Below are 26764 nucleotides of genomic sequence, written 5' to 3'. Positions count from 1 at the left end.
TGTAAACTCTAGCACAACAAAATATGAATTCTTACTCATTAAAAAATATTGTATAGTCAGGGCAGGGAAGATGGCTCAGTGGTTACGGGCATGTTCTGTTCTTCTAGAGGACCTGTGTTTGGTTCCCAGCATCCTCCTCAGGTGGCTTCTGGAGATTTGACACTCCCTTCTGGCCTGTGTAGGTATCTGCACGTATACATATGTAAAATATGTAAAAAATTAAAAATACTGGGTAGTCAGACATATTTACATCGTTTCCTTTTATTCTCTATGCCATATAAATACAAGAGAATGATGTCATCATTTTCCCTGCTCTGCCCCTTTAAAAAGAGCATTCAGCATATGAAAACTAGTCTTCTGGTTTTTTCTGATGAGATGTTCCCATGGATAGATGACTGCTAAGCTCTCCAGCCTGGTATCTGTCTCTGGATTTCTCATTCATTCAGTTCCGCTGATTGGTCAAACACAGAATGTAAAACCTGGATCTTGTTATTCTGCTTGTTGGCAGGAGGCTTGGAGAGAGCTGCGAGGTGGTCTGGCTTCTCTGGCAGTGATCTGTAGGGTTTCGCTGTGATTTCACCTTCAGAGAACATGGACTGTGGAAACGCAGGCTCAGAAAAGGCTTTTCTGAAGTTCTCACTCTCTCTGTTTTGCCTTAGGGATTCTTCTTCTTGGAAAATGTTCTTTATCTTTGCCAGCACGGCATTAACACAGACTGCCTGTATCAATAAAAGAATGTTGAAAGTAATGTTTCTTTTTAAGATACTAGCAACTATACACAAAAAGTCAGTAACATGTTGAATATAGTCAATAATCTACATGTTTTAATATAAAATACCCTTTGAGGAAACCCTGACACATGGCAAGCAGTAGACTGATTCCTCATCCTAAGTATGGAAAAGTGTTTAAATAAAATATGCATAAAACTAATCTCAGAAGTGAGAAATGCAGCAAATTTATTCATTCAGCTTATTCTGCATTACTAATGATGGCAGTGAGCCAAGGTGGGGGGCAGCATTGTCCACAAAGCTAAAGGAACTGGTTTATCTTACAGAAGACCTGCCTGGAGATGGAAATACGGCGACGTTTCCTTCCTCTCCTTTAGATCTCAAAGCACTTTAATTTTCTAATAGAACCTTTATTGCAGTAACACATTACTTCGTTGCTATATTTTCATACATGTGTATGTTGCATCTTAATCTCATCCACCCTCTCTTCACCCCCGACCAGTGCCTTGCCTCTCTGGTAACCCTCCCTGCTAGTTTAGGTCTTTTAAAAGAATCATTATAGTTCTTATACAATGGGACAAAACATACAATACTTTCTTTTCTGTGTCTTTTTTATTAATTTGTCTTTCTGCTTAACAGAATGACCTCAAGTTCATTCCTTTAACTTGTTCCAAATGATATAATTTCATCTCAAGAGTTTATTCTGCATTGATATGGATGATAATGCTATTTTTGTCTTCCTTCTGTTTATATACTGTATTAAATGTATTGATTTACAAATACAGAACCATCCTAACATCCCTGAGGTGAAACTGACTTAATCATGTTGGATGATGTTTTAAGATATATTTCTGAGTTCAGTTTGCAAGTATCATATTAAGAATTTTTGCTTCTAATTAATTTCAAAGATAATAAAGGGTTATCAAAGATTATATTTTGGCCTATAGTCTTTCTTTCATTTCCTTTTCTTCCTTTCTCATTTTTATATTTGTAAAGCTTGTATTAATGGCTCAAATATGTTTTGAAAAGTAGTGTTTTATGTGTCGATTAAAAGCACATATATTTTGCTACTATTACATGGAATATTGTGTAGATATCAATCCACTGACCTTCGTGTTCTAACTCTAATGTTTCTTTGTTGGTGTTTTGTCGTGTTGCTGAGAGAATGTCTGCTGGAGTCACCCACTATTGTGTTGTGGTCTCATCGCTCTTTGGATGCTGTGTAGTATCTGTTTAATAAGATGGAGGGATCCAACTTTCAATGCACACATATTTATAACCATTGTGTCTCCTCTATAGATTGTTCTTAGATTTGAATGTGAAATGTTCTCCCATAGAGTTGGTCCCCAGGTGATGGACTTATTTTGGGATGTTCTGGTAATTTTAGTTCATAGGTACTACCTACAGAAAATATTTCATATTTTCTAGGGGTGAGGCATATTCTAGGGGCTATATCTTGCCCTGTACCCACCTCCTCCCCTGCTTCTGCTGTTGTGCTGTCTCTGCCTCATATGCCTTTTCATTGGTTCCTCCTATGGCTTGTCTTTTCATGTTGATAGCAGACTCTTAAAGCACAGTTTCTTAATTCTCATATAGTTCAGCTTATTAATACTTTTCTTTATATTGTGTGGGGTTTTTTTCTGTTCAAAGAAGTCATCAATTATACCCAAGGTCATGAGAACATTCTCATCTACTATATTCTAAAGCTGCTTTATTCTGTGTTTCACTTACAGATTTATAATCTATGTGGAATCGCCATGAGGTAAAAGAAAAATGCTTACCCAGTGGTACTCAATTGATCTCCCCTACTTCTCAGAAAATTCTTTTTGTATTGCCTTAGAACATTATTGTCCCCAGTTTCTTTGTGTATAGGTCTCTTTACAGGAGCTTCATAAAATGTCTTCCATTTTTCATTTAATTATGTATTATTTTAGTTTTTTGAGACAAGGTTTCTCTGTGTAGCTTTGGAACCTGTCCTGGTACTCACTCTGTAGATCAGGCTGGCCTTGAACTCACAGAGATCCTACTGCCTCTGCCTCCCAAATGCTGAGATTAAAAGTGTGCACCACGTGTGCCTGGGCATCTGGAGTATCAGAGATTGTTGGGGTTCATGTGGAGCCAAACTTTAGGAGAGGCATGCCCACTCAGCCCTGTTACCACTGCTGGGGCTGTCATGGATCCTTGGCATGCATACAAGAAGCCTATGAACTGAGTACTGCTCTGCCACACGTATCACTGGCCAAGCCAAATAGAAAATGCAGGCCTCAGCTTCGTCGACTACCCCACTTCCCCACAGTCGTGTTTGGCAGACTGCAGTGTTAGAGGACAAGAAAGAAACTGCAGTCCGTGGGCCTCAGCTGGGGATTGGATTTTTAAATTTCTTACTGCTTTTAGCTCTTTAGTTTATTCTATATTGTTTCTGCCTCTTTCTTTTCTGTTGTTATTGGTGGTGGCATTGCTGATATGTTTCTTATTTGTCTGCTGTGTTTCTGTATCCAGAAGATTTGTTTTCTAGTTGTTACTATGATTATCTTCATCCCTTTAAGTGACACTTCATATAGAGCTCTCAAGAAAAGGCTTCTAGCTGGGCGGTGGTGGCACAAAACTTTAATCCCAGCATTTAGGCAGAGGCAGGAGGATATCTTTGAGTTCAAGGTCAGCCTGGTCTATAGAGCAAGTTTCAAAACAGCCAGGACTACACAGAGAAACCCTGTCTCAAAAAACCAAAAGGGAAAAAAAGGAAAGAAGAGGCTTTTTGCTAAGACCCTCACATAACATTAGAATAGATATCTGTGTGCAAATTACAATATAGAAATACAAGAATTACCAGTAAAACAAGGCCTATGACTCCTCCAAAAGTGCTATGTGAATCCAAAGATACTGAGGCATATGAACCCCAAGGAATTCAGAGATTGTTTTTCAAAATGATGACTGAATTTGAATAGAATACAAATGAACAGCTGAATGAAATAGCCAAACCACCAGTATAGGCGAAACGTGAACTAGAAAATAGGAAAGTCACTTACATCTCGACAATAAACCAAGTCAACTGGAAGGCATAGTGTCAGAGAGTGAAGACAGAGTGAACAAACAGCACACTCGGGGCAGTGGAAAAGGTAGATGATGACCAGTGTAAATGGTGATTGGGGCAGTGATTAGAAGACTAAATTTATGAATAACCAGTATTGATGAAGGAGCCAAGTTATAAAAGACATAGAGAAGCTTATTCAGTGAAATAGCAGACAACTTCCAATATATTCCCAGTCCAAGAAGCATGTAGAACCAAGTAGCAATGAGAAGTTTGGATACCTTATGTAAATAGGAGTATATGTGTTAAATATACACAGGAGCAGGCCAGCTCAGGTTCAGTAGAACCTGAGCGCTGGTTGGTGGTGAGTGGGGGTGTCAGACGAATACAAGTCAGTGTATACAAGTCAGCCTAGCTGAACTGATGCAGTCTAGGTTCAGTGAGCCTGTCTCAGAAGACCAGGTGAACAATGATCAAGGAAGATCTCCAATATACTCTTGCCTCTGTGCACATATGCATGTGTGCATATACACATAACTCACATATGTATAACACACATATACATACACAGAACTTTCCAAACTGGCCAATTGCATTCCAAACAAGACCCAAGAAATTCTGCCTGCAAGAAACTCACATCACTAACAAAGTCATACGCAGACTAAAAGTGAAAGACCAGAAAATTAGATTCTATAAAAATTAAATATGAAACCATGCAGGAAAATCTATATTCACATCAAACAAAATATACATCAAACCAAAATGGTCAAAAAGGACAAAAAACAGCCTCTATCAACAGAAGGAACTATGCTAAATGGCTTTTCATTGCTCAGAGAAGTAACTGAAAACCCATTTTAAAGAAGGAAAGGTTGGTTTGGCTCAAGGTCTCAGAGTTCTCACCTGAGGCTAGCTGTCTCCATTGCTTTGCCATTGGAGATTTTAACAGAAATTCACAGATGAGCTATCCAATTAATTTATGCAATGCTAATCAATCTCATTAATAATCAAGAACATGTAAACTAAAAGCAGTATTATAACACCCACTTTAAAAAATGACTAAAATAGAAAATATTGACAGTATCAGGCACCACTGGTGACAAAATAGGACTGTTATGATCTTCTAGGATGTGTTTTAATTGCTAAAAGCATTTTAGAAGCTTTTTTACAGCATGTATTTAGTGATAAGTGCTTGCATATCCTAAAACCTAGCAATTTATTTATTTATATACAGTGTTCTATCTGCATGTATGCCTTCAGACCAGAAGAGGGCACCAGATCTCATTACAGATAGTTGTGAGTCACCATGTGGTTGCTGGGAATTGAACTCAGGACTTTTCGAAAAGCAGCCCGTGCTGTTAACCTCTGAGCAATCTTTCTAGCACCATAACCTAGCAGTTCCAACAAAGGACATGTACAAAGATATGTATGGCAGATGTAAAGGTTCAAACTAGGAGCGATCTAAAATGCCCATGGGTAGTTGAGTAGAAAAAGGAATATCAACCACTAAAACCCTATACAGTAATGAATTTCATAATGAGAATGCTGAGCAGCAGCAGATGTGAAAGAAAATGTGTGCCATGATTCAATCTACATTCAATCTAAAAAGCTGAATCACCCACAAGTCGAAATGTCACACATATGGAAGAAAAGCAAGAATGATGTTGTAGTAGCTGGCAATGTTTTACCTCATGGCGAAATAGACCAATAGATCTTGTGATAATTCGTCACGATAAGACCTTTCTTGAATTGTGTTTTTAATAAAGTCAATGGATATTTTTAATGGGTAAAAATTCATATAATTGATACAATCTTTTATATTTTTGTCATGCCCACTACTTATAATCAAACTATAGTAGCTGTGTTCTTCAAAGTCATAGACTGTAAATATGGAATATTGAACTAAAACCATCATGAGACAATGGCTATCGCTAGACAGCAAGATATTTCAAAGCAAAAGGTAATCTGTTTTGAGTAAATTTTATCTAACTTACTAAATTTGATTAAATTTCTTTAGGTAGCAATTATCTTTAGAGAGGTAAAATCATATAAGTAAATTGTGTCCCGAGGTTGTTTTGGCAGGAATCAGACAACTAATATGGATTCATCTTGCACAACCAGTGGTGTGCCTTGGCTGGGGCCATTCAAACTAATACTAGATGCTGTGGTACGCACAGTGCTGCTTTTAACAATGTGTGAAATACATTTGTGTTAGAATCTAGCAGTTACTTACCAAATAAATTAGTGCTGCGTAGGAAGCATATATTATGCTAGTTAAAGCAGTTTTTGCTGGAAAAGAAATTATTTCAAACAAAGAACCCTTTCTGACCTGCAAAAACAACAACAACAAAAAGTTTATTAAAATGAAAAATTTCAGGATTTCGATGTTATATTTTACAACATTAAGAGAATTTAAAATTTTTATCTAAAGAAAGTTGTGTCTATTTTTAACTATCTGGGCTTCTCACCTTGTGAAAGTACATTATTTTTTACTTCTCCCGTTAGCAAGAAGACATATCCTTTTACTAATAAAAACCAGCCGCAAATCTACACAAGTCTGAGATTTCTGTTTCTGAAACCTGAAATATTTCAGCGTTACAGCTGGGAATGTGCTGGCTGGGAGGCGCTCCCCTGAGTATTAGAAAAGGCTTTCCTTTGTCCAAATCTGTGCAATCATTCTTTACTAAATTATTCACAGCATCAATTAAGCCAACAGTAATCAACATGCTAAGCATTTCCTGGAGATTAATGACCTGCTTGGAAATGTTAATCACAGGATTGCTGCAGCCAGCCTTGGCCTTAGATGATCAGTAAGCTTACCCAGTCTGCCGCTCTGAAGGATCTATGCTAACGATGAATTTGCCTCTCACATGTTTCTAGTTTCTGGTAACTGGTGTTGCTGCCTTAAACACACCAGTGTAGCATATTCAGTTTAAGGGGATTTTTCATACAGCCACCCCTTTGCTTTGTACAGGCTATGAAATGAGGCTGTGGAAAAGCATTTCCTCCCCTCTCCCAGTGAAGTGCAGTTAGCCATGCTGTTCATCAGCTTCACTGACTGTCCAAATGGTAGGGCTGTAACTAATAAAGTCCTAGGAACACACAGTAGACAGTGCATTCATGCTAGAAAGAACAGTGTGTGCATGACCCTTCAAAATGATAGCGCTGGGACTGGAGCTTCAGCTCAGTGAGTGCATGTTTGCCTAGCATGCTCCAGTTCTGACTTATTCCCTAACATCAACCCACACATAGGAGCATGTATTTCAGCTATTGGGGGTGGAAGGGAAGCTGGGGCAGGAGGATTCCTTCAGCACAGCAAGTTGAGGGCAGCCTGGGCAACATAAGAAGATCTCATTTTGCAAAAGTTATTTACACTATCAAGGAAAAAGAAAGCCAAAATAATCAATGGTAGCAGACAGGTTAGGAAAATAAACTTTAATCAAGAATATATTCTGCAGCCTTTAAGTGTGCTTCTGAAGTGTATTTTAATAAATTTTTATGCTACAGGTCTTGTGCTGCCCCCTTCGTAAACTGACAGGGTAGCAGACAGAATGACCCTAATGTTTATAAAATGTTTTATTTACTTAGCTTAAATAAAACAGCAGTAATGCCAAATATGTGCTTTATAAACACTCAATTTTATCCTTAGAACAACCCCAGGAAGGTGACTTTTTTTGTTACCATTCCACAAAGAGCCAAGGAATAAAAGAAGGGCCTCTGCGGTAACATAGCTGCTAGCGGTAAAGTTAGACGTACATGAGGAGTACATAGCTGCCCCCTGGTTGGACAAGTCGGCTGTACTGCTGGGAAAGGGGAGGATGGAGCTAGCACATATTTATGCCAAGGTTTTGTCCGGAAGACAAAAAAATGCTAAAGTACTTAGTGAAGTGCCTGGGCACAGGTAGCAGTAAGTGACATAACGGCTATTAATTTCTCATGGCATATGAGAAAGAATGAGGTTAAAAGTGTATGCCCAGCAAATGATTAAACTCTAAATAAAAGTGAGCCAAACTGATGACTTCCCACTTAACTGGTGGAAGTCAAGGCAGCAGATGCCTTCCTCACAGGGGAGAGATCAGTGCTGAAGCAGGTAGGAGATTTTTGGGATATGGCTACCATAAAAGGTGTTCTATTTATGAGAATTTATTGAGCTATGTTTTCAATGACTTGCACACTTGTCTGAATATTTTGATTTAAAATTTAAGAATTCTGTCCATCTTTCAAGTATAAAAAAATACAACTAGCTTTTTATAGAAAAAAATAGACAAAACTGTGCCAACAATGAAATAGCTTTTGAGTAATACAACTGTGTATCGCTAACACTTACAGAACATTTCGTATATGCCAGCATCTCTCCTTAATAGTATCATTTTAATCTCTAAGAAATCTGTGAAGTAGGAAGAGGGGTTCAGAGATGAGACTCTTCTGCACTGTCCAGTTAAGCTGAAGAAGCACAGGCTGTTGTGTGAGTGTGCTGGCTTCGCTTTGGCTGTCTGCTGCCAGCAAGGGGTTTGTGGAATGCAGAAGCTAATAAGAGGCCAAAAAAGCTCATAGCCAGGAGTCGGGGAGTGGGGGACCTAATGTGAACTGCCTGGTTGTTTCTTCAGGCCACACCAGCTCCCAGATATCCTTGCTTATTGCTGTCAACAAATGCTTTCTACTTCTGTAAGAACTCATCCCCAAGGAAATGGATTCCCTCTAATGTATCTCTGTAAATCAGCATGGAGAATGTCTCAGCTTCCCTGGGAACTGAATCAAAGGTCACAGAAGGCACAGCCTTTGACTTGGGCTCATGGCTGCAGAGGGCAAGCATGCAGGGAAAGAGTGGGAGAAGGAAAAGCAGGTCTACTCCAACAAGATGTCTCTTTGTAGAAGAAAAGACTCGTTTGTGCCTAAAGAAAGGTCTGTGCCGAACCAGCAGGGAGTCACATGAAACAAAATGAAAGAGGTGTCTGTAGGAAATAGTACTTTGTTTCACTACACAGTTCCCTGGATTTATTCTCTTATTTAAAGGCAATTAAAATGATTAGTTTCAAAATTAATTATGTGGATACCTGTTACACTTGTAAGTAATTAATTTTGTGTATTGCCTAAGGATTGCTGTTTTCAATATCATACTGCTTTCGATTTCTGTAACAAATCGTCCCCATAGGAAACATTTCCTCCAAAATTTATGTGGTGCCTAGCAAGCAGCATTTTTTCAGATTTATGGCTCACGTGAAGTGGTTTGGATAAGAATGGCCCCCATAGGTTAAAATAGTTGAGTGCTTAGCCATCAGGGAGTGGCACTATTTGAGAAGGAGTAGAAGGTGTGGCCTTGCTGGAGTGAGTGTGTCATTGGGGATGGGCTTTGAGGTTTCAAAAGTCCATGCCAGACCCAGTTTCTCTTTCTTGGCCTGTAGTTCAGGATCTTAGCAACTTCCCCAGCACCTTGCCTCCATGCCACTGTGTTCCCTGCTATGATGCAGCTGCACTAAGCCCTAAAACTGTAAGCCCAACGAACTGCTTTCCTTTGTAAGAGTCTTCTTGGTCATGGTGTCTTCGCGGAACACTGCATGCTTTCTTAATATTATAAACCACCTTGCTTTGCTTCTGCCTTTTAGCAGGAGTAGCATATAGAAAAACTAAAATAATAAGCAGGAAATGTTTGGAAAAATAGGAGTCTTTGTTTACATTTTCTTGGCCTACCAGAAATATTTTATCTTACATTTGTTTTATTAATTTTATTTATTTACATATTTGAATTAAAGTACAGTATCAATGCTACGTCAATATTTTTAGTTTGGTTACATTAATATGCACAATATATACAGTTTAAGACATGAACCGAGTTCAACCTTTCCACTCCTTTCACATATTATGTCTCATCTTATAAAGAACCACGTCTGTTCATTTTCTTTTCACTAATAATGACATAAATCACAAGAAAGTCATGTTTGAGCAGCTGAGAAAATAAAGATCCAATTATACATAATTGTAGGGTGAAGAGTTACCAGACCTGACTTCATATTGCTCAGAATCAACTTGCTGAGGACAGGGGAAGAGTTCGGTACTAAGTTCTCTCTCTGTGACTAATGAACAAACGTAAACCGTGCTGTCCACTGTTAAGAGGGAGGCCCAGGAAGAAAGTTTCCTATCAGTTGGTAAAAGCTGTATGGCCATGTCTTTGTGCAATAACTCACCGCCACACTTACAAGAAACTTTCCTAGCACTATACTTTTCTAGTATAGAAAGCTTGGCTCAGCATCTTGAGGAACATTATTCGTGAGAAAGTTTTTATTCAGGTGGTCCAGTAGAGCTCAGAGGCCTTCTCCTTTTGGTCAGCTTGGAGGAATATGTCTTTGAAAAGTTCTTGTTGGGAAATGGCTTTTCCCAGATCCAAATCACACCTGCTTGTTAGTCTTGTGGCAGGCCCATCACCCACAGAGCTGATATTTGTAAATGTGCATTTTAATTCTTAACTGGAGTACACCCTGCAGGGTGCAGGGAAGGCGGAAGGCGGGGGAGGGGTAGAGTTCAGTGGGCTTGAAAGAAATCTCCTGGCAGCAAAGGGGCTGAGGTTCACCCGGTTTTGCCCACATCTTGCTCTCTACCCCCCATGTTGCCTCTGCACAAGAGAAACAGTCATCTCATCCTCTCAGCCCAGGAAGACCTTTCAGTTCTGTGGCCCCACATTAACTGGCCTTCCAGAATCAACAGCTCTGTCTGAAACTGCCGCGCCTTGGCTGAAGTCAGCATCTAAGCTGACTATCTAGGTCACTGCAGCAAGAGCAGCTGCAGGCTGAAGTACTGGTGCTAGGGATGCCGGAAACCTCCAGGGCCTCCTCCACTAGGGGTTTGCATTCCTGAGGCTCAACATTATCAGCTGCTCTTCCATCCCTGCGGTCTCACCTCAGCAGAAGCTGGGAGAGTTTGGGGAGTCTATCTGTACAGTCAGGTTCAAAACCTCTGTGCTCAGGTCAGTCTGACCTTTGGAAATTCTTTAGGTAACGTGTTTGGATTGGGTCTTAGGCAGATCATGTTTTGTACATATTTTTTTGTTTTAAACAATAAAACAATAAAACCAAAATATGTTTTGGACATATTTTAAAGGCCCCAGATCTGACCATCCATTGTAAAGGCCTAGGTGTCTTAGGGGCTCTGGGCCAGCAACATCCAGTAAAGGAAACCATTACTGCAGATTTTATGTTAGAGTTTTCCTGTACCAAAGGGCTCAAATATCAGTCTAGTTACATCATCACTGTGCTAATGAGAATGTGAAAGACCTGGATAAATCCAGATCCCCCTAGCAGGAAAATAGAGCCAAAAATCTAGCAGGAAGAGAAGAATCAGAAATCTAGGATTAGCCAGTTTCAGGGTTTCAGGAACTAGCTGAAGATAAAGGTAGATTGTAATCTTGAGAGTAATCTTGAGAAACAGGGAGATTCCCCCTAGTAATTATCACCCCCTAGTAATTATCATTGGTACTTTTAGAATAGGAACTAGCTGATTATGACCTTGAGAATGACCTTGAGAGGCAGGGAGTTGCCCCCCTTGTAACCATCACTGGAATTTTCGGAAATTTCTGTGACACCCTCCCTGCCCCCCTTTCGGATTACTGGGCTGTGTGGTTCCTTCCTATAAAAACTACTTCTCCCAGTCACTCGAGGTCGAACTCTTCCCCTGTGTGGGTTATGAGTCTCGGCCCCAGTGCACTGGTCCTCATCTTGTCATCTTGTCATTAAACCTCGTGTGATTGCAGCAAGGATGGTCTCTCGTGAGTCACTGTTATCGCGTTATCCTGAGGCTTGAGTGAGAGTCTTCCAATATCAGGGATCTTTCAAATGCTCCTCCATGTCCACGTTTTAAAGGGAAGACATCTGCTTCACTGGTATTCCACATTAATAAGATAAGTTCGGTAGAACCAATTAAATTGTTCCAGGTATGAAGGACACTTCTTTCTATCATTCATCACTCTCAGAGACCCAAGGTCACTTGTAAAAGAGATAACTTCAGATTGGTTACTAGGCCGCATATTTACATAAAGCGATATCCTCTGGGCATTCAGACAGCATATTCCTCTGAACATTAATTCCAGCTGTCACCACAAAGCTTCACCTGGAAGCAGTTGGGCATATCAATTGTGGGTTATTAAAAATGAACATAGCTTCTCTATGCTGTGACTCTCAGGTCTCAACACACTCCATCGATGGATGCACTCCATTCACAGAGCAACCCGGCCTTCCTACGCGTCACACCTCCTACATCCCTTTTGTATCCTTGACTCCGGTGCTGCTGTGCTCACATTTTACTTCTGTCTGTGCCCTCACTGTGCCTTCAGGTTTGACCTGTTGTTTCCTTCCTCACTGCAAATGGTTTCCTCTCTGAGACAAGTCTTCTCACCACTAGTCACCTAGTCACTGCAGTGGTTCCCTCACCCCCAATGCTCACATCCTGACCCCAGATTCTCCTCTATCTGCTCCCTTCAACCACATACTTCTATTTCTGCTTCCCTAAAAGGCCATGTTCTCTCTTACTCAGGTACCTCCATTATGGACCCTTCATTTCCTCTAATGATTTTCCTGCCGCCTCATCTGGTTCGCTCTTCCTCCTTCCAGTCTCATGTAGAAGACCGGGTTTCCTAGGCAGTCTACCGTGGTCACTCTGAGTGCTTCTACAGTCTGCTTTGCATCCTTTGATCATGTGCTTGTTACACGTGACTGACAGTATGTGCATGTGCTTCGTAGTCCACGGAACAAGAATAAAATATGCCTGGTACCTAAACTAGTAATGTTATATGTCAGCTTTTGATAAATATATGCTGAGTTAATTAGGAAGTTAAATTATATTCACTTACTTCCCAAAAGAGATTTAGATATCTTTTATTAAATTGTAAAAGAAGTAAGTAGGGCAGAAAGAAAGCTGGCTCCAGTAACACATCAGGCTGAGCTGTGTGTAAGCATTTACACAGTGTCACTGAGAATTCCTTCTAGAATCAAATGCCCAAAACATCATGGAAGGCTAAGACTACAAAAGAGAACAGAGAGAGAGCTAACAGAGAAGCAAGTATGTGAGCTTCTGTCTCAGGCTCTCCAGTCCCTTACTGGACCAGATGCCTTCACACAACTTCGTGGGAGGTCTGGGTGCGCATGTGGTGCAGGGTAGGATTCAAAGCTGCAGTTTCTGAAGGTGAGACACAAACAGCTCAACAGGAAACCACCACAACAGGAAAGAAGGAAGCTGCTCCCCACCTAGCCCTGGAATTTTCTCTTTGGAATATGCCTAAGAAAGGTGCCTGAAATTCTCAGGGTGGTGCAGAAAACCCTGAATTGAGAAAGATTGAAGGTTGGTCCCAGGTTGTTCATAGACCCTTGGAGCACAAACAAAATTCTTCCAGGAGAGTCCTGCCACCAAGTTCAAAGGGTTTTACTAAAATGAAACTCTACTGGGGAATTTCCAGTTAAATATAATTATAAAACATTTGAAAATTAACTACTGTGAGCATGCAATACAAACCATCCTAGTCTGATAAGTTAGCAGCTCTTAACACTTCAAAGAATAATCATTTGAAAGACCAGGCACACACGAATATGTTCAAGATAGTTGGAAAATAATTAAAGGGAGAAAGCTGTCTAAGACATGCAGGGGAAAGAAACAGCATCCTTAGGGAAAGAACTCATGGATCTCCTCAAATCGTCAACATGGGGCAAGAAGGAATGATTCATTCAGTGATATGCTTGTCATACAAGTATGAACCTCTGAGCTTGGATTCCTAGCATCCACATTTTTAAAATAGTCAGCCTTGGTGGCACACACTTGTAATGGCAGTGCTGGAAACAGAGACAAGAGGATCCTGGGACTCACTGCAGGCTTGGTGAGAGACCCTGTCTCAAACAATATGGTGGACAGCAACTGAGGAAGATTCCTGACTTCAACCTTTGGCCTCTATACACACATGATCACCTCTACAAACACATAAACTCTCCCACACATACTCACATGCACACAAAATGGATTAATATGTCTTAAGTTTAAGGTAGAAGACTATTTTGGACATAGCCAAAATGTAAAAAAGTGTACACCTTTAATCCTAGAACTTGGGAAAATGAAACAGGTGGATCTCTGTGAGTTTGAGGTCAGCCCAATCTACATAGAGAGTCCCAGGCCAGCCAGACACGCATAATAAGACCCTGTGTGGGAAGAAGCTGGGTGGGGGTATATGAGAAAGACAAACACACATAGAAAATAAAATGAGAGGGCAGGGATTTAACTCAGTGACAGGGTGCTTGCTGACATGCAGAAGGTCCTAACTTCAATCCTCAACACTATTATAAACAAAAACACACACATGTGTGCACACACAGAAATTAAAATATCTTTAATAGGAATGTTGGAAAAAGTTTATAGAAACTAACAAAGATAGAATATTTGAAGAAATATTAGCTCTTGACAGTGGTGGTGCACACCTTTAATCCCAGCACTCAGGAGGCAGAGACAGGGGGATCTCTGAGTTTGAGGCCAGCCTATTCTACAAGAGCTAGTTACAGGACAGGCTCCAAAGCAACACAGAGAAACCATGTCTCAAAAAAGTAAAAAGGTGAAGAAGAAGAAGGAGGAGGAGAAGGAGGAGGAGGAGGAGGAGGAGGAGGAGGAGAAGAAGAAAGAAGAAGAAGAAGAAGAAGAAGAAGAAGAAGAAGAAGAAGAAGAAGAAGAAGAAGAAGAAGAAGAAGATGAAGATGAAGATTTAGCTAAGAATTTTCAAAAATTTAATTGGTTATTGTTAGAGTCAGGACTCAGGACTCAGAGGTTGCTCAGGGATGCTCACCCTTCCTGAAGTACGGTATACAGTATGAGTTAGGGAAGACTGAAGAAAGAAGATCCCTCTTGGAGACAAACCCAGACAAGGTCTCGTGCATGTGGGCGGGAGACATCTATAAGCATGCTAACCAAACCACTGTTTGTAAAAGAAAAGAATTGGAAATTAAATTGTTCATCCTCCCAGTAACAAACTCCAGATTATCTTTTCTTCCCAGAATACCAGAGCGGAGCTAAAATAAACTCCAGCTACATTTGTCAATGCTGGCTAAAACCAAGAATTTTCAGAAGGAGACTTACAGTAGAATGTAGTCTCTGTGAATGGTAAGCATACATGACTATGTAAGTAAACATGTCCAACTTAATAAAAATATAAAAGTATATACAGAGACGTTCATCTCCGCTTCACAGTGATGAACTCTGTGAAGCAATGGAGAACGGGCTAGAATGTGTTTCTCTTTATGAAGGGCATTCTGGGGGGAATCTGAACCATTAGGGCTCACTTCCGGTCATGAGAAACTTCTGCTAACTTACGTCTGTGATTTGAGCTGTTTCACTGCTAATTATTTAAAGTCACATCGTTAGGCGTCCCCCAAGAGGAAAATAGTTTTTATATTTGCCAACTGTAAGTTGTTATCAAAAAAGACATGGACAGCACATCAGCCTTGGACCAGCCACTCCATCTCAAACATGTTTCTAGAGTAAGCTAATGCAAATGAAGTAGATATATATGATTCATATCTCAAAATCTCATTGTCAGTCAAGGCTGACAGCAAATACATTGTGGGGTCTATGGGGGGTGGTTGTTGTTAGTTTTTTCTTCATTGTTTTAGTTCTCAGAAATGGCTAAACACACATGCACATGTACACACATTATGTGGAATGCAAAGACAGAATTTTTCTGCCACTAAACTTTTATGAGTACAGAGACATTCTCCATGGATTCCTCATATTCCTGCACAAACTATGTCTTCTGAGCATGGGGCATCTTTAAACGTCAAAAAGCTTTCAGAGCTACAACGAGTGCATTCCTGTGGAGAGACCTAGAGATGAATCCCCCAGATATGTCAGAGGGCGCCCAAGATAATGCCCTCTCCGTTTTCTTCTGCAGACACATTGCAGGATAATGGATGCCCTGCCCCTTTAGAGGAGAAGCTGGGCAGCTGTTTCAGTGTCCCTGGAATAGGCTATTTCTTCATTTCTAGGTTCCTCTCTCCTGCTTCAATATTAAATATGAGCAGTTAAATATGCAGAGTTATGTGTCATCCTATTGAATGAAAAGTAGGGAGCCAAAAGGATATAGCTCTAGCTAATATTTTACCATGAATAACATATCTGCATCCCTGACATATGACGCACAGACATACATGAAAGTGACACATTCATAGATAGTCTCAAGTCACCGTTGCAGTCCATTTCCCTGGTTTAAAGGCAAACACTGAATGTGCACCATCTTTCACCAGTGAACCCAAGAAACACTGACTCAGGAACTTGGTTTTCTGCTGTAATTACTTGAGCTTGGAAGGATGAAGGCCCCTCAAACAGTTACAAGTCATTTTAGATAGTTTAAGAGTAGAATGGATGTAGAAAAAAAGAATGAAAACATGCAAAGAAAACAAGTGAACACGTTTCTTCATCATCTATGCAAGTGTCTGGAATCTTAACTCTGGGCTGTTTGTATGAACTAAGAGTCTTCTCTTTGGATTTAACCCAATCTGAGCATGGCTTCCTCTCCTTTCAGCCAGTGTTCAAGCCGATGTGCCTGGTATGAGATGCTTGTTGTGAAGGTCTCTGAGTCTCCTACAGAGCAAGTTCAGATGTTTGAATAGCATCCAGTTTGAGGTATCCAGTGTTCTGGGTCGTAACATTTAAAAGAATTCAGACTTGAAAACGTTTTAACAGTTGCAGAAGTTCCCTGAAGCCATGTGCAACCTAATTAGAGATGAACATAAGTACTAGGGGGACACCGAGTGACCTGACAGGTGAGTACCCCAGCAGGCACACCGGAGGTTGTTTGGGGAACATTACATTGTTCTGGGAGGGAGGAGCAAAACAACTACTCTGAAAAATCATCATACTTATATTTTCTTTGAACTATTTGAAATGGAAAGTTTTACACAGCTCAATTAAATAAGGTTTTTTTTTTCAAAAAAAAAGTCAGCATTATTTTCCCTTCCAGACCTAAACAGAAACTGCACTGCATTCATTTCTCTTATTCAACCTTATCTGTTTCACATGAAGGATCCCAAATTCACTTCAGTTTTATTTTTAAATTAAAGAAGTTTTAACATATTACTTATTCATTCACAATTCTGTGCAATATAATGTACTTTGATCATAATCTCCATTTTTCTCTCTGTTCTCTCTCTGACACCCTCTTTTCCCTAACCAGTCCCCTCCTACTCTCATGCCTTTTTGCGGGGGAGGGGTGGCCCACCACTGTAATTGAGGTGTTTGGATGAGATAGGTTTGGGGCAATTTACTTGTGCCTGTGTCACTCAAGAAAAATGACTCACCCTTCTCAGCAACCATTCACTGCTTCCCAGCTGGTGAAGGAGTATTGGCTCAGCCTTGTGCAGGTAGCCACCGCTGCTGAGAGCCCGTGGGTGAAAAGGCATGTCACATCCAGAAGATGGGGTTTCCCATCATTTCTTCCCACGTTCTGGCCCTTGCCCACCACCCCTTCCATGATGTTCCTTTAGCCTTGAAATAGTGATGTAAATGTCCCATTCAGGGCTACGCACACAATACCCATAGCACTTTGGTCAGTTATGAATCTTTAGAAAGGCTCCACAGCTCATGTGAACGCACCATCCACTTGCCTGTGTGCTATACAGGGGCTGGCTTGGTGCATTCAGCTCTCTCAGCAGCCGGTGAGAGATGTGTCTCAGCTCCAAGAGTCTACATGCCAGCTGGGGCTGCAGGAGTTTGGCCACTGATTTGGAAGAGCTGGATATGCTGGTTAATCCTTGAATCAATGTTCCCCGGTTGATCCGGGCTAAAGCTAGAGCCATTCTGACTTTGGATGTTCTCTGCACTGGATCTTTTTTCTGAAAAAAATAAGCTTTGACAAGAATCTGATATATGTTTCTCTGATATGTTACTAGCATTTACTTTCAACAGAAACTGAGTATATAACAACACTGTACATAACATTGTAAGCTTACTCAGCCCAACAAATACACCCTCTACAATTTACTGATACCCCTAATTAAAGCTTGTGTATGAACACATTAATTTTTCCTTAGGATAAAGATTGAGAATCGAATTAACCAAAAGATAGAATTGCTTCATTTGTATTTGGGTTTATGAATTTTTGCTTGTTTGTTTGTCTTTTGAAATGGGGTCTCACTGTGTCCTCCTGTGTCACCCTGATTGTCTTGAATTTTCTATGTAGATGGGGGTGGTCTTGAACTCATAGATCTACCCATCACCACCTGTCTTGAGTGCTGGGATTGAAAGCATGTGCTACTATGCCTGGTGGTCTGTGGTATTTTTACATTGATTTTAGGGGCTGTTTTAAAAAGTAGATAAGATTATGTTTTTCTTTCTTTCTCTTTTTCTTTCTTTCTTTCTTTCTTCTTTTTTTGCCTTCCTTTCTTTGTTCCTTCCTATCTTCCTTTCTTCTTTCTTCCTTCCTTTCTCTCTCTCTTTCTTTTTCTTTCTTCCTTTCCTCTTTTTTCCCTTCCTTTATCCCCAATGCTTGAGATTTAACCCAGCATCTTGTACATGCTAGGCAAGTGCTTTACCACTGAGCTATGTCTTGGCTTTATTTCTCCTTTTTGTTCTTAGACAAGGTCTTGCTCAGTTGTGCAGGTTGGGTGTAACCTAGTGAGGCCTTGGATGTACAACCATTCTGCCTCGCCCTCGGCACAGCTGCCCTATAGCCCTGAGCTTCCAGACTCCACTCTCAACAACAATTCTTTACCAAGCACTGCTCGATATATGAACTATTCAAGCAGTTACTTAAAATCATTAGAAATATTTTTGCAAGTTTAAGGATTTTATTCATGAGCTTGTGTATAGTAAAGGAAGCTAAATCAAACATCCTATGTCAGTCAGTAAGTCTAAGAAACCCTGCATATCAACACTTCAGAAATTCTAGCAATTTCTAACAAAACTGTAGCTTCATCAAATGTCTACCATGTACATGTGGTTCCTGCGCTCTGCTCGGTCATTCACCACCGTAGCACTGCATAGCGTGTGCTTAACTGTGTTCCAGGCAGCAAAGAGGCAGCTTCACCACTAATTTAAGCAATGTGGGGGTCATCAGACTATCCTTAGGGGAAAAAACTAGTTAGGCATTGGCTACAGATAAGCAACATTTGAGTCTGTAGTATTTTGTTAAACTTTTATATAGAAAATATCTGGCCAGGCAGTGGTGGCGCACGCCTTTAATCCCAGCACTCGGGAGGCAGAGGCAGGCGGATCTCTCTGAGTTCCATGTCAGCTTGGTCTACAAAAGCTAGTTCCAGGATAGGCTACAAAGCTACAGAGAAACCCTGTCTCAGAAAACAAACAAATAAAAACCCAAAAAACGAAAATCAAAAAAAAGAAATTAACTGTTAAATTTTTTGTTTGCAGTGAACATGTGCTCACCTAAGAGCTTACATTTTATATATTTACTTTAAAAACAGACAGACATCACCAGATTTCGGTGTTTTTCATTGAAGACAGCTGGACGATGGTCTAGCCCATTGTGATGATGTATTTTTGCCCCTTTTGGTGTCCTGATATGGTTTGTTCTGTTAACTTTTCTGAAAAGTTCTACATCATTAGCCACAGCAGTTAATGCCATCCAGGCACTGAAACTGCTCCCCTCCTAAGCAATCTAAAAACAAAGTGATCAAAACAGCCCAAAGGGATAGTGAGGGCAGCCCAGAGAACCGGCACTGCCTCTCGGCTGAAGCTCCACTTTTCTCTGGCTGGGCTGGGCTGACCCTGCAGCTCCTCCCCAAGCTGGGACAGGCACTGGTTTGTTCTCGCTTGTGACTACAGTTCACCTACACTCCCTGTAGTTATTACTAAGCGTGGTCAGGACAAACAGGCGTGGGCATGGAAGTTTCCCGTTGTAAACTTTGTCTCCGTGTTCGAATGGTCAGTGTTTGGGGAATCTACCATGGTGGCAGTCATGAAATAATACTGTTACTTCTGCAGATTCCTGTCCTTATTTTCTACATGACAGGATCTTTGACTTTCTTCTGATTGTTCTGAGACACAGTCTTGCTGTCCAAGCCAAGCTAGTCTCAAACTCCACCTGGGCTCAAAATCTGGACCCCCCTTCCTCTTACTTGAGTGATGGAGTTGCAGTCATGCACTATTTGGCCTTAGGTTCTTCACTAGACCACGGCTTGGAGTCACTATTTCTATTAAGCACATTGATTTACCCCACTAATCAATCTGTCCAACTCCCCTTGTACATTTTCCTTTTTGCTTTTTTTGTCTTATATAAAAATAAGGTTAATTATCAATGATAATTTGGTCAGCTCCAATCTCATGTAGGGCTCAGATAATTTAAGTAGATCAAAACATGAACGATTGTTAAAAACAATTTTTCATGCAAGCCTGTATTGAAATACAGGCATATTTAGCTGTCACCATGAAATCCTGGCTGACTTTCCGTCTTTACCTGTGGCTCATGACTATGGTCTTTTTTCCCTCCAGTGCTTAGTTGTTACAATTTGGTCATGAGCAACCATACATGCCTTTTAAAACGCTTTCTTTAAAATAAAACAAAACAAAACAAACCAACAAACAAAAATTTTCCCATATACTTTTCAAGGCTTTCTTATTTCCAACAATGCAATGCTCTTGATCGCTTTTATCTTCTCAACTAAAAACTGTAGAGCTGGCCCTTTCCCAGGAAGACACGCTGTGTCCCATCAGGAAACTGATATAAGAAAGCAAACAAAGGCAACATCTCCATGTGCACGCACATGCGAGCAGGCGTGGTTCTCGCCTGCACTCTGAACCATGACAGAGAGAAGCAGCTGCCTGCATTTCTCATGTGGAGTGAGATATTTGTGATGATTTCCAAACACTATTACTGTTATTCTTTTGGTCTGGTCCCTTTAAGGGCAAGCCACACCCACTCCCAGCCACTTCTGACCCCCTTGTCGCCATCTTAACCCCTTCCTCTGTCCCCCTCTCTTGGTGTGTGCACACGTGTCTCTATGTCTGTCTCCATGTCTCTCTGCCTCTTCTTTATTAAATGTTCATCTTTATATTTAGCCTTATGTTTATTTATTATGTCCTGTAAGCCTTTTATCCGCCGCACCCGCCCGCCTGACTCTCCCGGCCACATGGCTGGTACCAGCCTGTCCAGGATGCGCTCCGCTGCGCTCTGTCCGCTGCCGCTCGCCGCCGCTGGGAACCTGCACCGCTCTAGCTGTCTCTGACTGGACTAGCGGCTGCGGTCACCCCATCATTATACATTATATTTTTAAAGAACAAAAATTACTTTCAGTAAGTTTCTTAACTAGTTCTAATAGGAAAAAAAAAGGATTTTCTTCTCTTACTTCTCCTCCTCCTCCCCCTCCTCCTTCTTTTTCTGCCTATGCTATGTTGTTTGTTTTTCTAAATTTTTTCATTTTTTGTAATTTTCGAGAGACAGGGTTTCTCCGTGCAACAGCTCAAGTTGCCCTAGAACTAGCTCTGTAGACCAGCTTGGCCTGGAACTCATAGAGGTCTGCCTGCCTCTGTTTCCTGAGTACTGGGATTAAAGGCATGTACCACCACCATCTTTGTCTGTTTTTCTAATCAGATCATTTGTGTGGTTTTAAATATAGACATCGACCCCAAATGAAGCCATCTTCATTCTTGCCTGCTAGTTTTTTCTTAGACGCTTAGCCTAGCATCTGGTTCCAGTGGAATTGTGGGAGCTTCTTTGCACATTGCTCTCCATCATCTTAGTAGTTCGCAGAGGCCAGGAAGTAAAGGCCCCGACCAAGCACCCAGATTAGTCAGTAAAGCGGCTTCTGGAACCCTGCTCTAGATTTGAATACACAATCTCCTACCCCTACCCCGGGCCTTCGAGTTTCTATGTTTGTGGGAGTTCCCCCTCCCCCACAGGGTGTGTTGTCTGCAATTTTAACGCTGACGGTTCATTTCTTTTATCATAGTATTTACTACCCTCTGCCTATAAAAGCAGCCATCAGTAAACTTATTCAATTCTTCCTTTGTACTGTCCCAGAATTTGACCCCTCACCTATCCACCCCTTGTCTAAAATACATTATCTCTTCTCTAGGTTAGTGGATTAGCCATCTACACAGTTCCCTTCTCCCAACTTCGCTTGTTTTCATTATTTCAACAGCAAATAAATCGGAGAGATCCCGTTCAAACAGGTGTCAGATCACACATCTTCCATTGGCTCAGTTGATGTAGAACTCCGACTGAAAACAAAGCTCATACAAGCCCTGTGGAGATGGTGGCTTCACCTCCCTGACCCCATCTTCTTCTCTTTCCTTTTTCAATATTTGTGGAACTTAATCAGGAACGTTTTGTGAAAGTTGAAATCGTTCTTGCCAAATCCAGACAAAACCAGAGCTAGGAGATTGGGGGGAGGGGTGAGTACTGAGGTAAGCAGGGGGTAAGCACTTTCTCAGGAGGGTTCTTCTACACATCCTGTGCTTTGTGCATCTCACACACAAATGGGTTTGTGGTCTAAGTCAGCAAAGTGAATGGGGAACAATGGGCAAAAGCTATCATTGCGTTCCTCGTTAAGTGGCCTAAGATGCTCATAAGGAAAGAAGTTCAAGGTGTTGGAAACAGAATAGCGCTCTCTTTAGGGAGAAGGTACCCATGTGTCTGAACATAAATCACATTCTTGGATCAAGTGACAACGATACAATCAGAAGATAGAGCAAGGTGAAAGGGTTATAAAAATTTGCAGGTTTTTTTGGTTGAACAAAATCTCAATGTCTCTAACTTTGGTATTAGAGAAAGCACATTTTGGAAAATAAATAAGTCATCTCTAGCATATCTCTGGCCTCTAGGGCTCCCCTTGATGCTTTTTCTATAAGTATTGCATCTACTGTCCTAGGTTCACTGAACACTTGTCTATCTCTCCTCTCAGAGCTCCAGAATATGGCCAAGAAAAGTTTCTGGCGTTTCAAAATACTTTGTACAAAGTCCAGGGGAATGCAGAGATGGAGGTAACTAGATTCCATCTAACTTGAAGGTCTGGAATTTCAGAATTTTGCCTTCCCTCTGGAGTTTTCCATCCTTAGTCTGTCTTGCTCAGCTGAATCACGTTTGTGCTGCCCAACAACTGTTCGCCTGGGATCCCACACTTCACGTCACTCTCTTTCCAGGTCTAGACATCCAAATAGAGACGGCTTACTTTCTCTGTTAGTCTAAAGTCAGAATTATAAGCTAAGCAACTTCAATTTATAGCTCAACTACATAGATTGAACACAATTTGTTACATTCCTTGCATCCAAACTGCTAAAATAATTTTATTATGTCCCATTTCTCTCTCCTTCACATAGTCCACGTAGTCCTCTATCGCCTACGTAGTCGTCATTCTTCCAGTCACTCCAGAATGCAGACTCTTCCTCACCCTGCACGGCCTTCCCATCCCACACTGTCAGTTTTGTGATATGCTAAGCACTACATTCCCTCCATATTCCCAATGTGTCTGGCAACCATTTATAACACAATTTTACTATAAACTCTGCCTCCATTAAGAAAACATTAGCACTGGAGTAGTACTTTTGTCTTTTCTCGTGTGTGTGTGTGTGTGTGTGATGCACATGTCTGTGTTCATGTGCATGGGCCCATGAGGAGACCGGAGGAGGCTTCCTATGTCCTCTTGTATCATTCTCCGCCTGATATTTCAAGACAGGTCTTTCACTGGCTCTCACCCTTTCAGCTAGGCTGATCTACCAGTGACACCCCAAGACTCGCAATGTTAGGGTAATGGACACATGCATAGGCCTGGTTTTGACGTGAGTTTTGGGGATGCAAACTCTCGCTTGCACAGGGAGCGCTCTCCCCGTGTAGCTGTCTCCCTAGCCCTAAGAACTCCATTCACGTCAAAACTGGATGTCATTTCCATCCTCAACACCTTCTGTCATATGTTTGTGTTATAATTAAGACAAAAGATCAGCCTCTTTTGTTCCATGACATCCAAAGATCTGCATGTCCTAGGTCCGGGTTAAATTAATAATACTTAACTAACTTTCCCATTACAACCAGTCTTCATGAGTTTAAAGTCACTAACAGGGGTCACATCCTGCAGAGCCTCTTCTCCCCAATCCCACGCAAAAGGGAGGTGATGATAAGTGTCTGACATGGTTTATCTTGAGACATGGCTAAAACAGCCCCAACATCTTTCCTAATGAAACATGTAAACTTTATGATTGCCATGTTGCTCAGAGTGCTTTTGGGTTCACTTTCTGGTTTGGGCTAGAAACTTGATATGTGACATTGCCACATAGAAAAGTCCAGTGTCGGGGGAGGATCGGCTTTCGGTTGCAGTCTTCCAAGGAACTGGTGACATGACAGATGACATTAGAGTAATCAGATTATTCATGCTACTGATTTTTGTGTTAATATCAGCTACCAATATCTTCACAAAAGCGTTCAGAATAATGCTTGTCTAGATGTCCGAACTCCACAGCCTATGTAATTTGACACATGAAAATAAGCCGTCACAACTAGTTAGAACAGATTTGTTGTCCACATGAAAAACCCTATTATATGATTTTCATAATGCTGCTAATAAAATTTAGGCTAAGGACAAAAAAAAGAAAAATCCAATGTCATGTAGCTTTACACTGTATTGTACTTCAAAGTTGACATTTGGTATAATTAGGTTAGATAAGATCACGTGTTTACTATAAACATCTTCAGAATTCCTTCTTTCCCTCTGTCTCCAATTCCAATATTTTATCTCCTTCAAATCTTTTATGAAGCGGACACTTTAAAAATACAGTGGGTGTGTATTCTGTTTAAGGTGGTAAACTTTCCACATTAACATACACATATTCACACTGTGTCTCTCCAGGATTAGTTTATCTCAGTTAAATGTTTATATTCACTTAATTGCCTTAGATTTTACTTAAGTATTTCTAGCTACTTTTTCCAATTTTACATTAAACAAATCTTAAGTGAACTACATTGTCAGTTTCTGCTATGAAAAACTTTCAGATTTTTAATCTAATGACACAGTGATTATCTTTATTCTTAATTGATCTACCTCACTCACTTCCTGGTTTATCTCTCTGCTATCCAAGGACTCCTCCCAATAATTAGAAATTTCTTTTTCTGAGCAAAAATAATGTTTTCTTAAGCTTTACTTACTGATATCAGTATTAATGATTTGTATGATACATAAAAATCCCATATTTTGTCTTCTTTTGAAGATTATAAATCACATTACCTGATTAGACTGTGATATTCTTAGGATGGCAGGGAGATCATCTTTAAACTCATCTATAAGGTCCATGACTGCCTTCTGGATCCCCTCAACTAAGGAAAGGAGAAGTTAGGAGAAATAGCCCCTAACATTCACAGGACTTTGGACACTGGCCCACCTCCTGGGTAACTGGGAATACAGGGAAACCTGTGAGATTTGTCCCCAGTTGATCCCACTCCCATATCCCAGTTTACAGGAAGGTAAGTCATACGTCTTCCGGAGAAGTTCTTCAGCACCTGGCCGCATATCCACCCAATAGGTCTGACTTCCATGATGAGCTGGAACTTGGGTCTCAAATTGTGAGCAAGTTTCAGGCCTGGGATAAGGATGTCCTTCCACTGAGGACAGCAAACAAGGGCAGAACCGGATACTCACTGCTGGAGTTCTTTTGTTACTACACAATGGGACCTCTGAGAACCTGCTACAGAACCTTCTGAAATAATTGTGGAGGTGGGAGGAAGAAGAATGTGTTTGGAGACCGAGGGGAGGAGAGGGAGCCTGACAGATAAATCCCTTAGGAACTTCTACAGTACAAAATGAGTTAGTCCTAAATCCTATAGTGATGCTTGAATTAATGGATGATCTGAGAGCAAAGCTCTCCTTGAAGGCAGTTGGGATGTGATTTAAAAGAAATATTTCATATAGTGTCAAACACACACACACACGAACACATGTACGCACATGCACACACACACACACACGAACACATGCACGCACATGCACACACACACACACACACACACACACACACACACACACACACACAAGTCATTAATTTGCAAAGACTTCTGAACAAATTGAAGTTTGCCCAAATGGAAATCACTAAGTAACATCAGGCAAAACTATGAAGTTTTTGATTTGTCTTTATTTCTTTTCTTTAGTTTTTACATACCTAGAAAATCATTGCCCCTCACTCACCATACAAGGAACAAACTAAATATCAAGGCAGTTTAGTTGTTGGTGTGGACGAGTTAAAAAATTTTCCTCTTAATAGTAGCTTGGTGGTTGTCTTCAGTGAGCTTGAGGCTGTGGTCAATGAAAGCTTGTTCAGAGAAACTGTGGGAGAGAGCTAATTGGAAGATCCCTACTCTCACACTTTTCTCAGCCCTTAACCTGACTGTGAATACTTCATATACCCACTTCTCGCCAAATACCACCCTCCTTCCCTCATGGTCTTAATTCGTAAGTATGTGTTAACATTGAAAAGCACATTGCACTACCAGAAAGAAAACCTTATTCACTAATGACTAAAAATGTAACCTGGGGTAGAGTTGAAAGACCCCCGATATGGGGAGACTCTCTCTCAAGTCTCAGGCTAACACGACCCCTCCCCCCAGTAACTCACGAGAGACCATCCTTGCTGCAATCACACGAGGTTTAATGACAGGACGACAAGAAGGGAACCAGTGCGCTGGAGCCGAGACTCATAACCCACACAGGGAAGAGTAGCTGGGAGAAGGGGTTTTTAAGGGAAGAAACCACAGCCCAGTAATCCAAAAGGGGTAGGGAGGGTGTCACAGAAAATTCCAAAAATACCAGTGAAGATTACAAGGGGGCAACTCCCTGTTCCTCAAGGTTATTCTCAAAAGTACAATCTACCTTTATCTTCAGCTAGTTCCTGAAACACTGAACCAGCTAATTCTAGATTTCTGATTCTTCTCTCCCTGCTTAGATTTTTGGCTCTATTTTTTTCCTGGATTTATCTAGGTCTTTCAGAGTGAGATGCTTTCTCTGTTCTATCTGAACTTCTTGGCTGCCGAGGTCCACCTCAGAGTAGCAGCAGAATCTCATATTGC

The 26764-nt window shown here is 40.9% G+C and overlaps 2 protein-coding genes across 4 annotated transcripts in view; one reads left to right on the top strand and one right to left on the bottom strand.

Annotated features, from left to right (window-relative positions):
- Rfesd (Rieske Fe-S domain containing) overlaps positions 1–16526 on the top strand; it is a 30133-nt gene extending 13607 nt beyond the window's left edge. The window contains exons 4-6 of one of the 2 annotated variants that reach the window (XR_014997148.2): positions 2462–2490; positions 14766–14871; positions 16289–16526. Coding sequence is in view for 1 of the 2 variants with exons in the window: in XM_085676920.2 (XP_085533046.1) it covers positions 2462–2490; positions 12274–12400 (156 nt within the window). In the remaining variant the exon portion in view is untranslated. Of the gene's footprint in view, positions 1–2461; positions 2491–12273; positions 12524–14765; positions 14872–16288 lie in introns of those variants that run through there. The other variant, XM_085676920.2, reaches the window with a different exon arrangement.
- On the bottom strand, positions 246–25343 carry Spata9 (spermatogenesis associated 9). Of its 2 annotated transcripts, none has more exons than XM_048424454.3 (5): positions 25180–25343; positions 24933–25021; positions 17370–17597; positions 5987–6082; positions 246–719 (listed from the first exon to the last, which is right to left on the bottom strand). In XM_048424454.3, exons 1-5 carry the CDS (start codon positions 25238–25240, stop codon positions 435–437), a joined length of 759 nt encoding a protein of 252 aa, XP_048280411.1. In that variant the 5' UTR covers positions 25241–25343; the 3' UTR covers positions 246–434. The 2 variants fall into 2 exon arrangements, with proteins under 2 accessions (XP_048280411.1, XP_048280418.1); XM_048424461.3 differs by having other exon boundaries at positions 25205–25317.
- Positions 25344–26764: the final 1421 nt, after the last annotated feature.

This window comes from Myodes glareolus, chromosome 15 (genome assembly GCF_982192425.1).
Source record: "Myodes glareolus chromosome 15, mMyoGla1.1, whole genome shotgun sequence".
NCBI lineage: Eukaryota > Metazoa > Chordata > Mammalia > Rodentia > Cricetidae > Myodes > Myodes glareolus.
Note: the sequence above shows the minus strand (reverse complement) of the source record. Positions and strands in the feature narration are given on the sequence as shown.

Coding starts and splice junctions, on each gene's coding strand:
- Spata9 (XM_048424454.3), bottom strand. CDS start 25,240: ATGGAAGTCAGACCTATTGGGTGGATATGCGGCCAGGTGCTGAAGAAC. Junction 25,022..25,179: donor GAAGAACTTCTCCGGAAGAC/GTATGACTTACC, acceptor TCCTTTCCTTAG/TTGAGGGGATCCAGAAGGCA. Junction 17,598..24,932: donor GAATATCACAGTCTAATCAG/GTAATGTGATTT, acceptor TATTTTTTTCAG/AAAAAAGATCCAGTGCAGAG.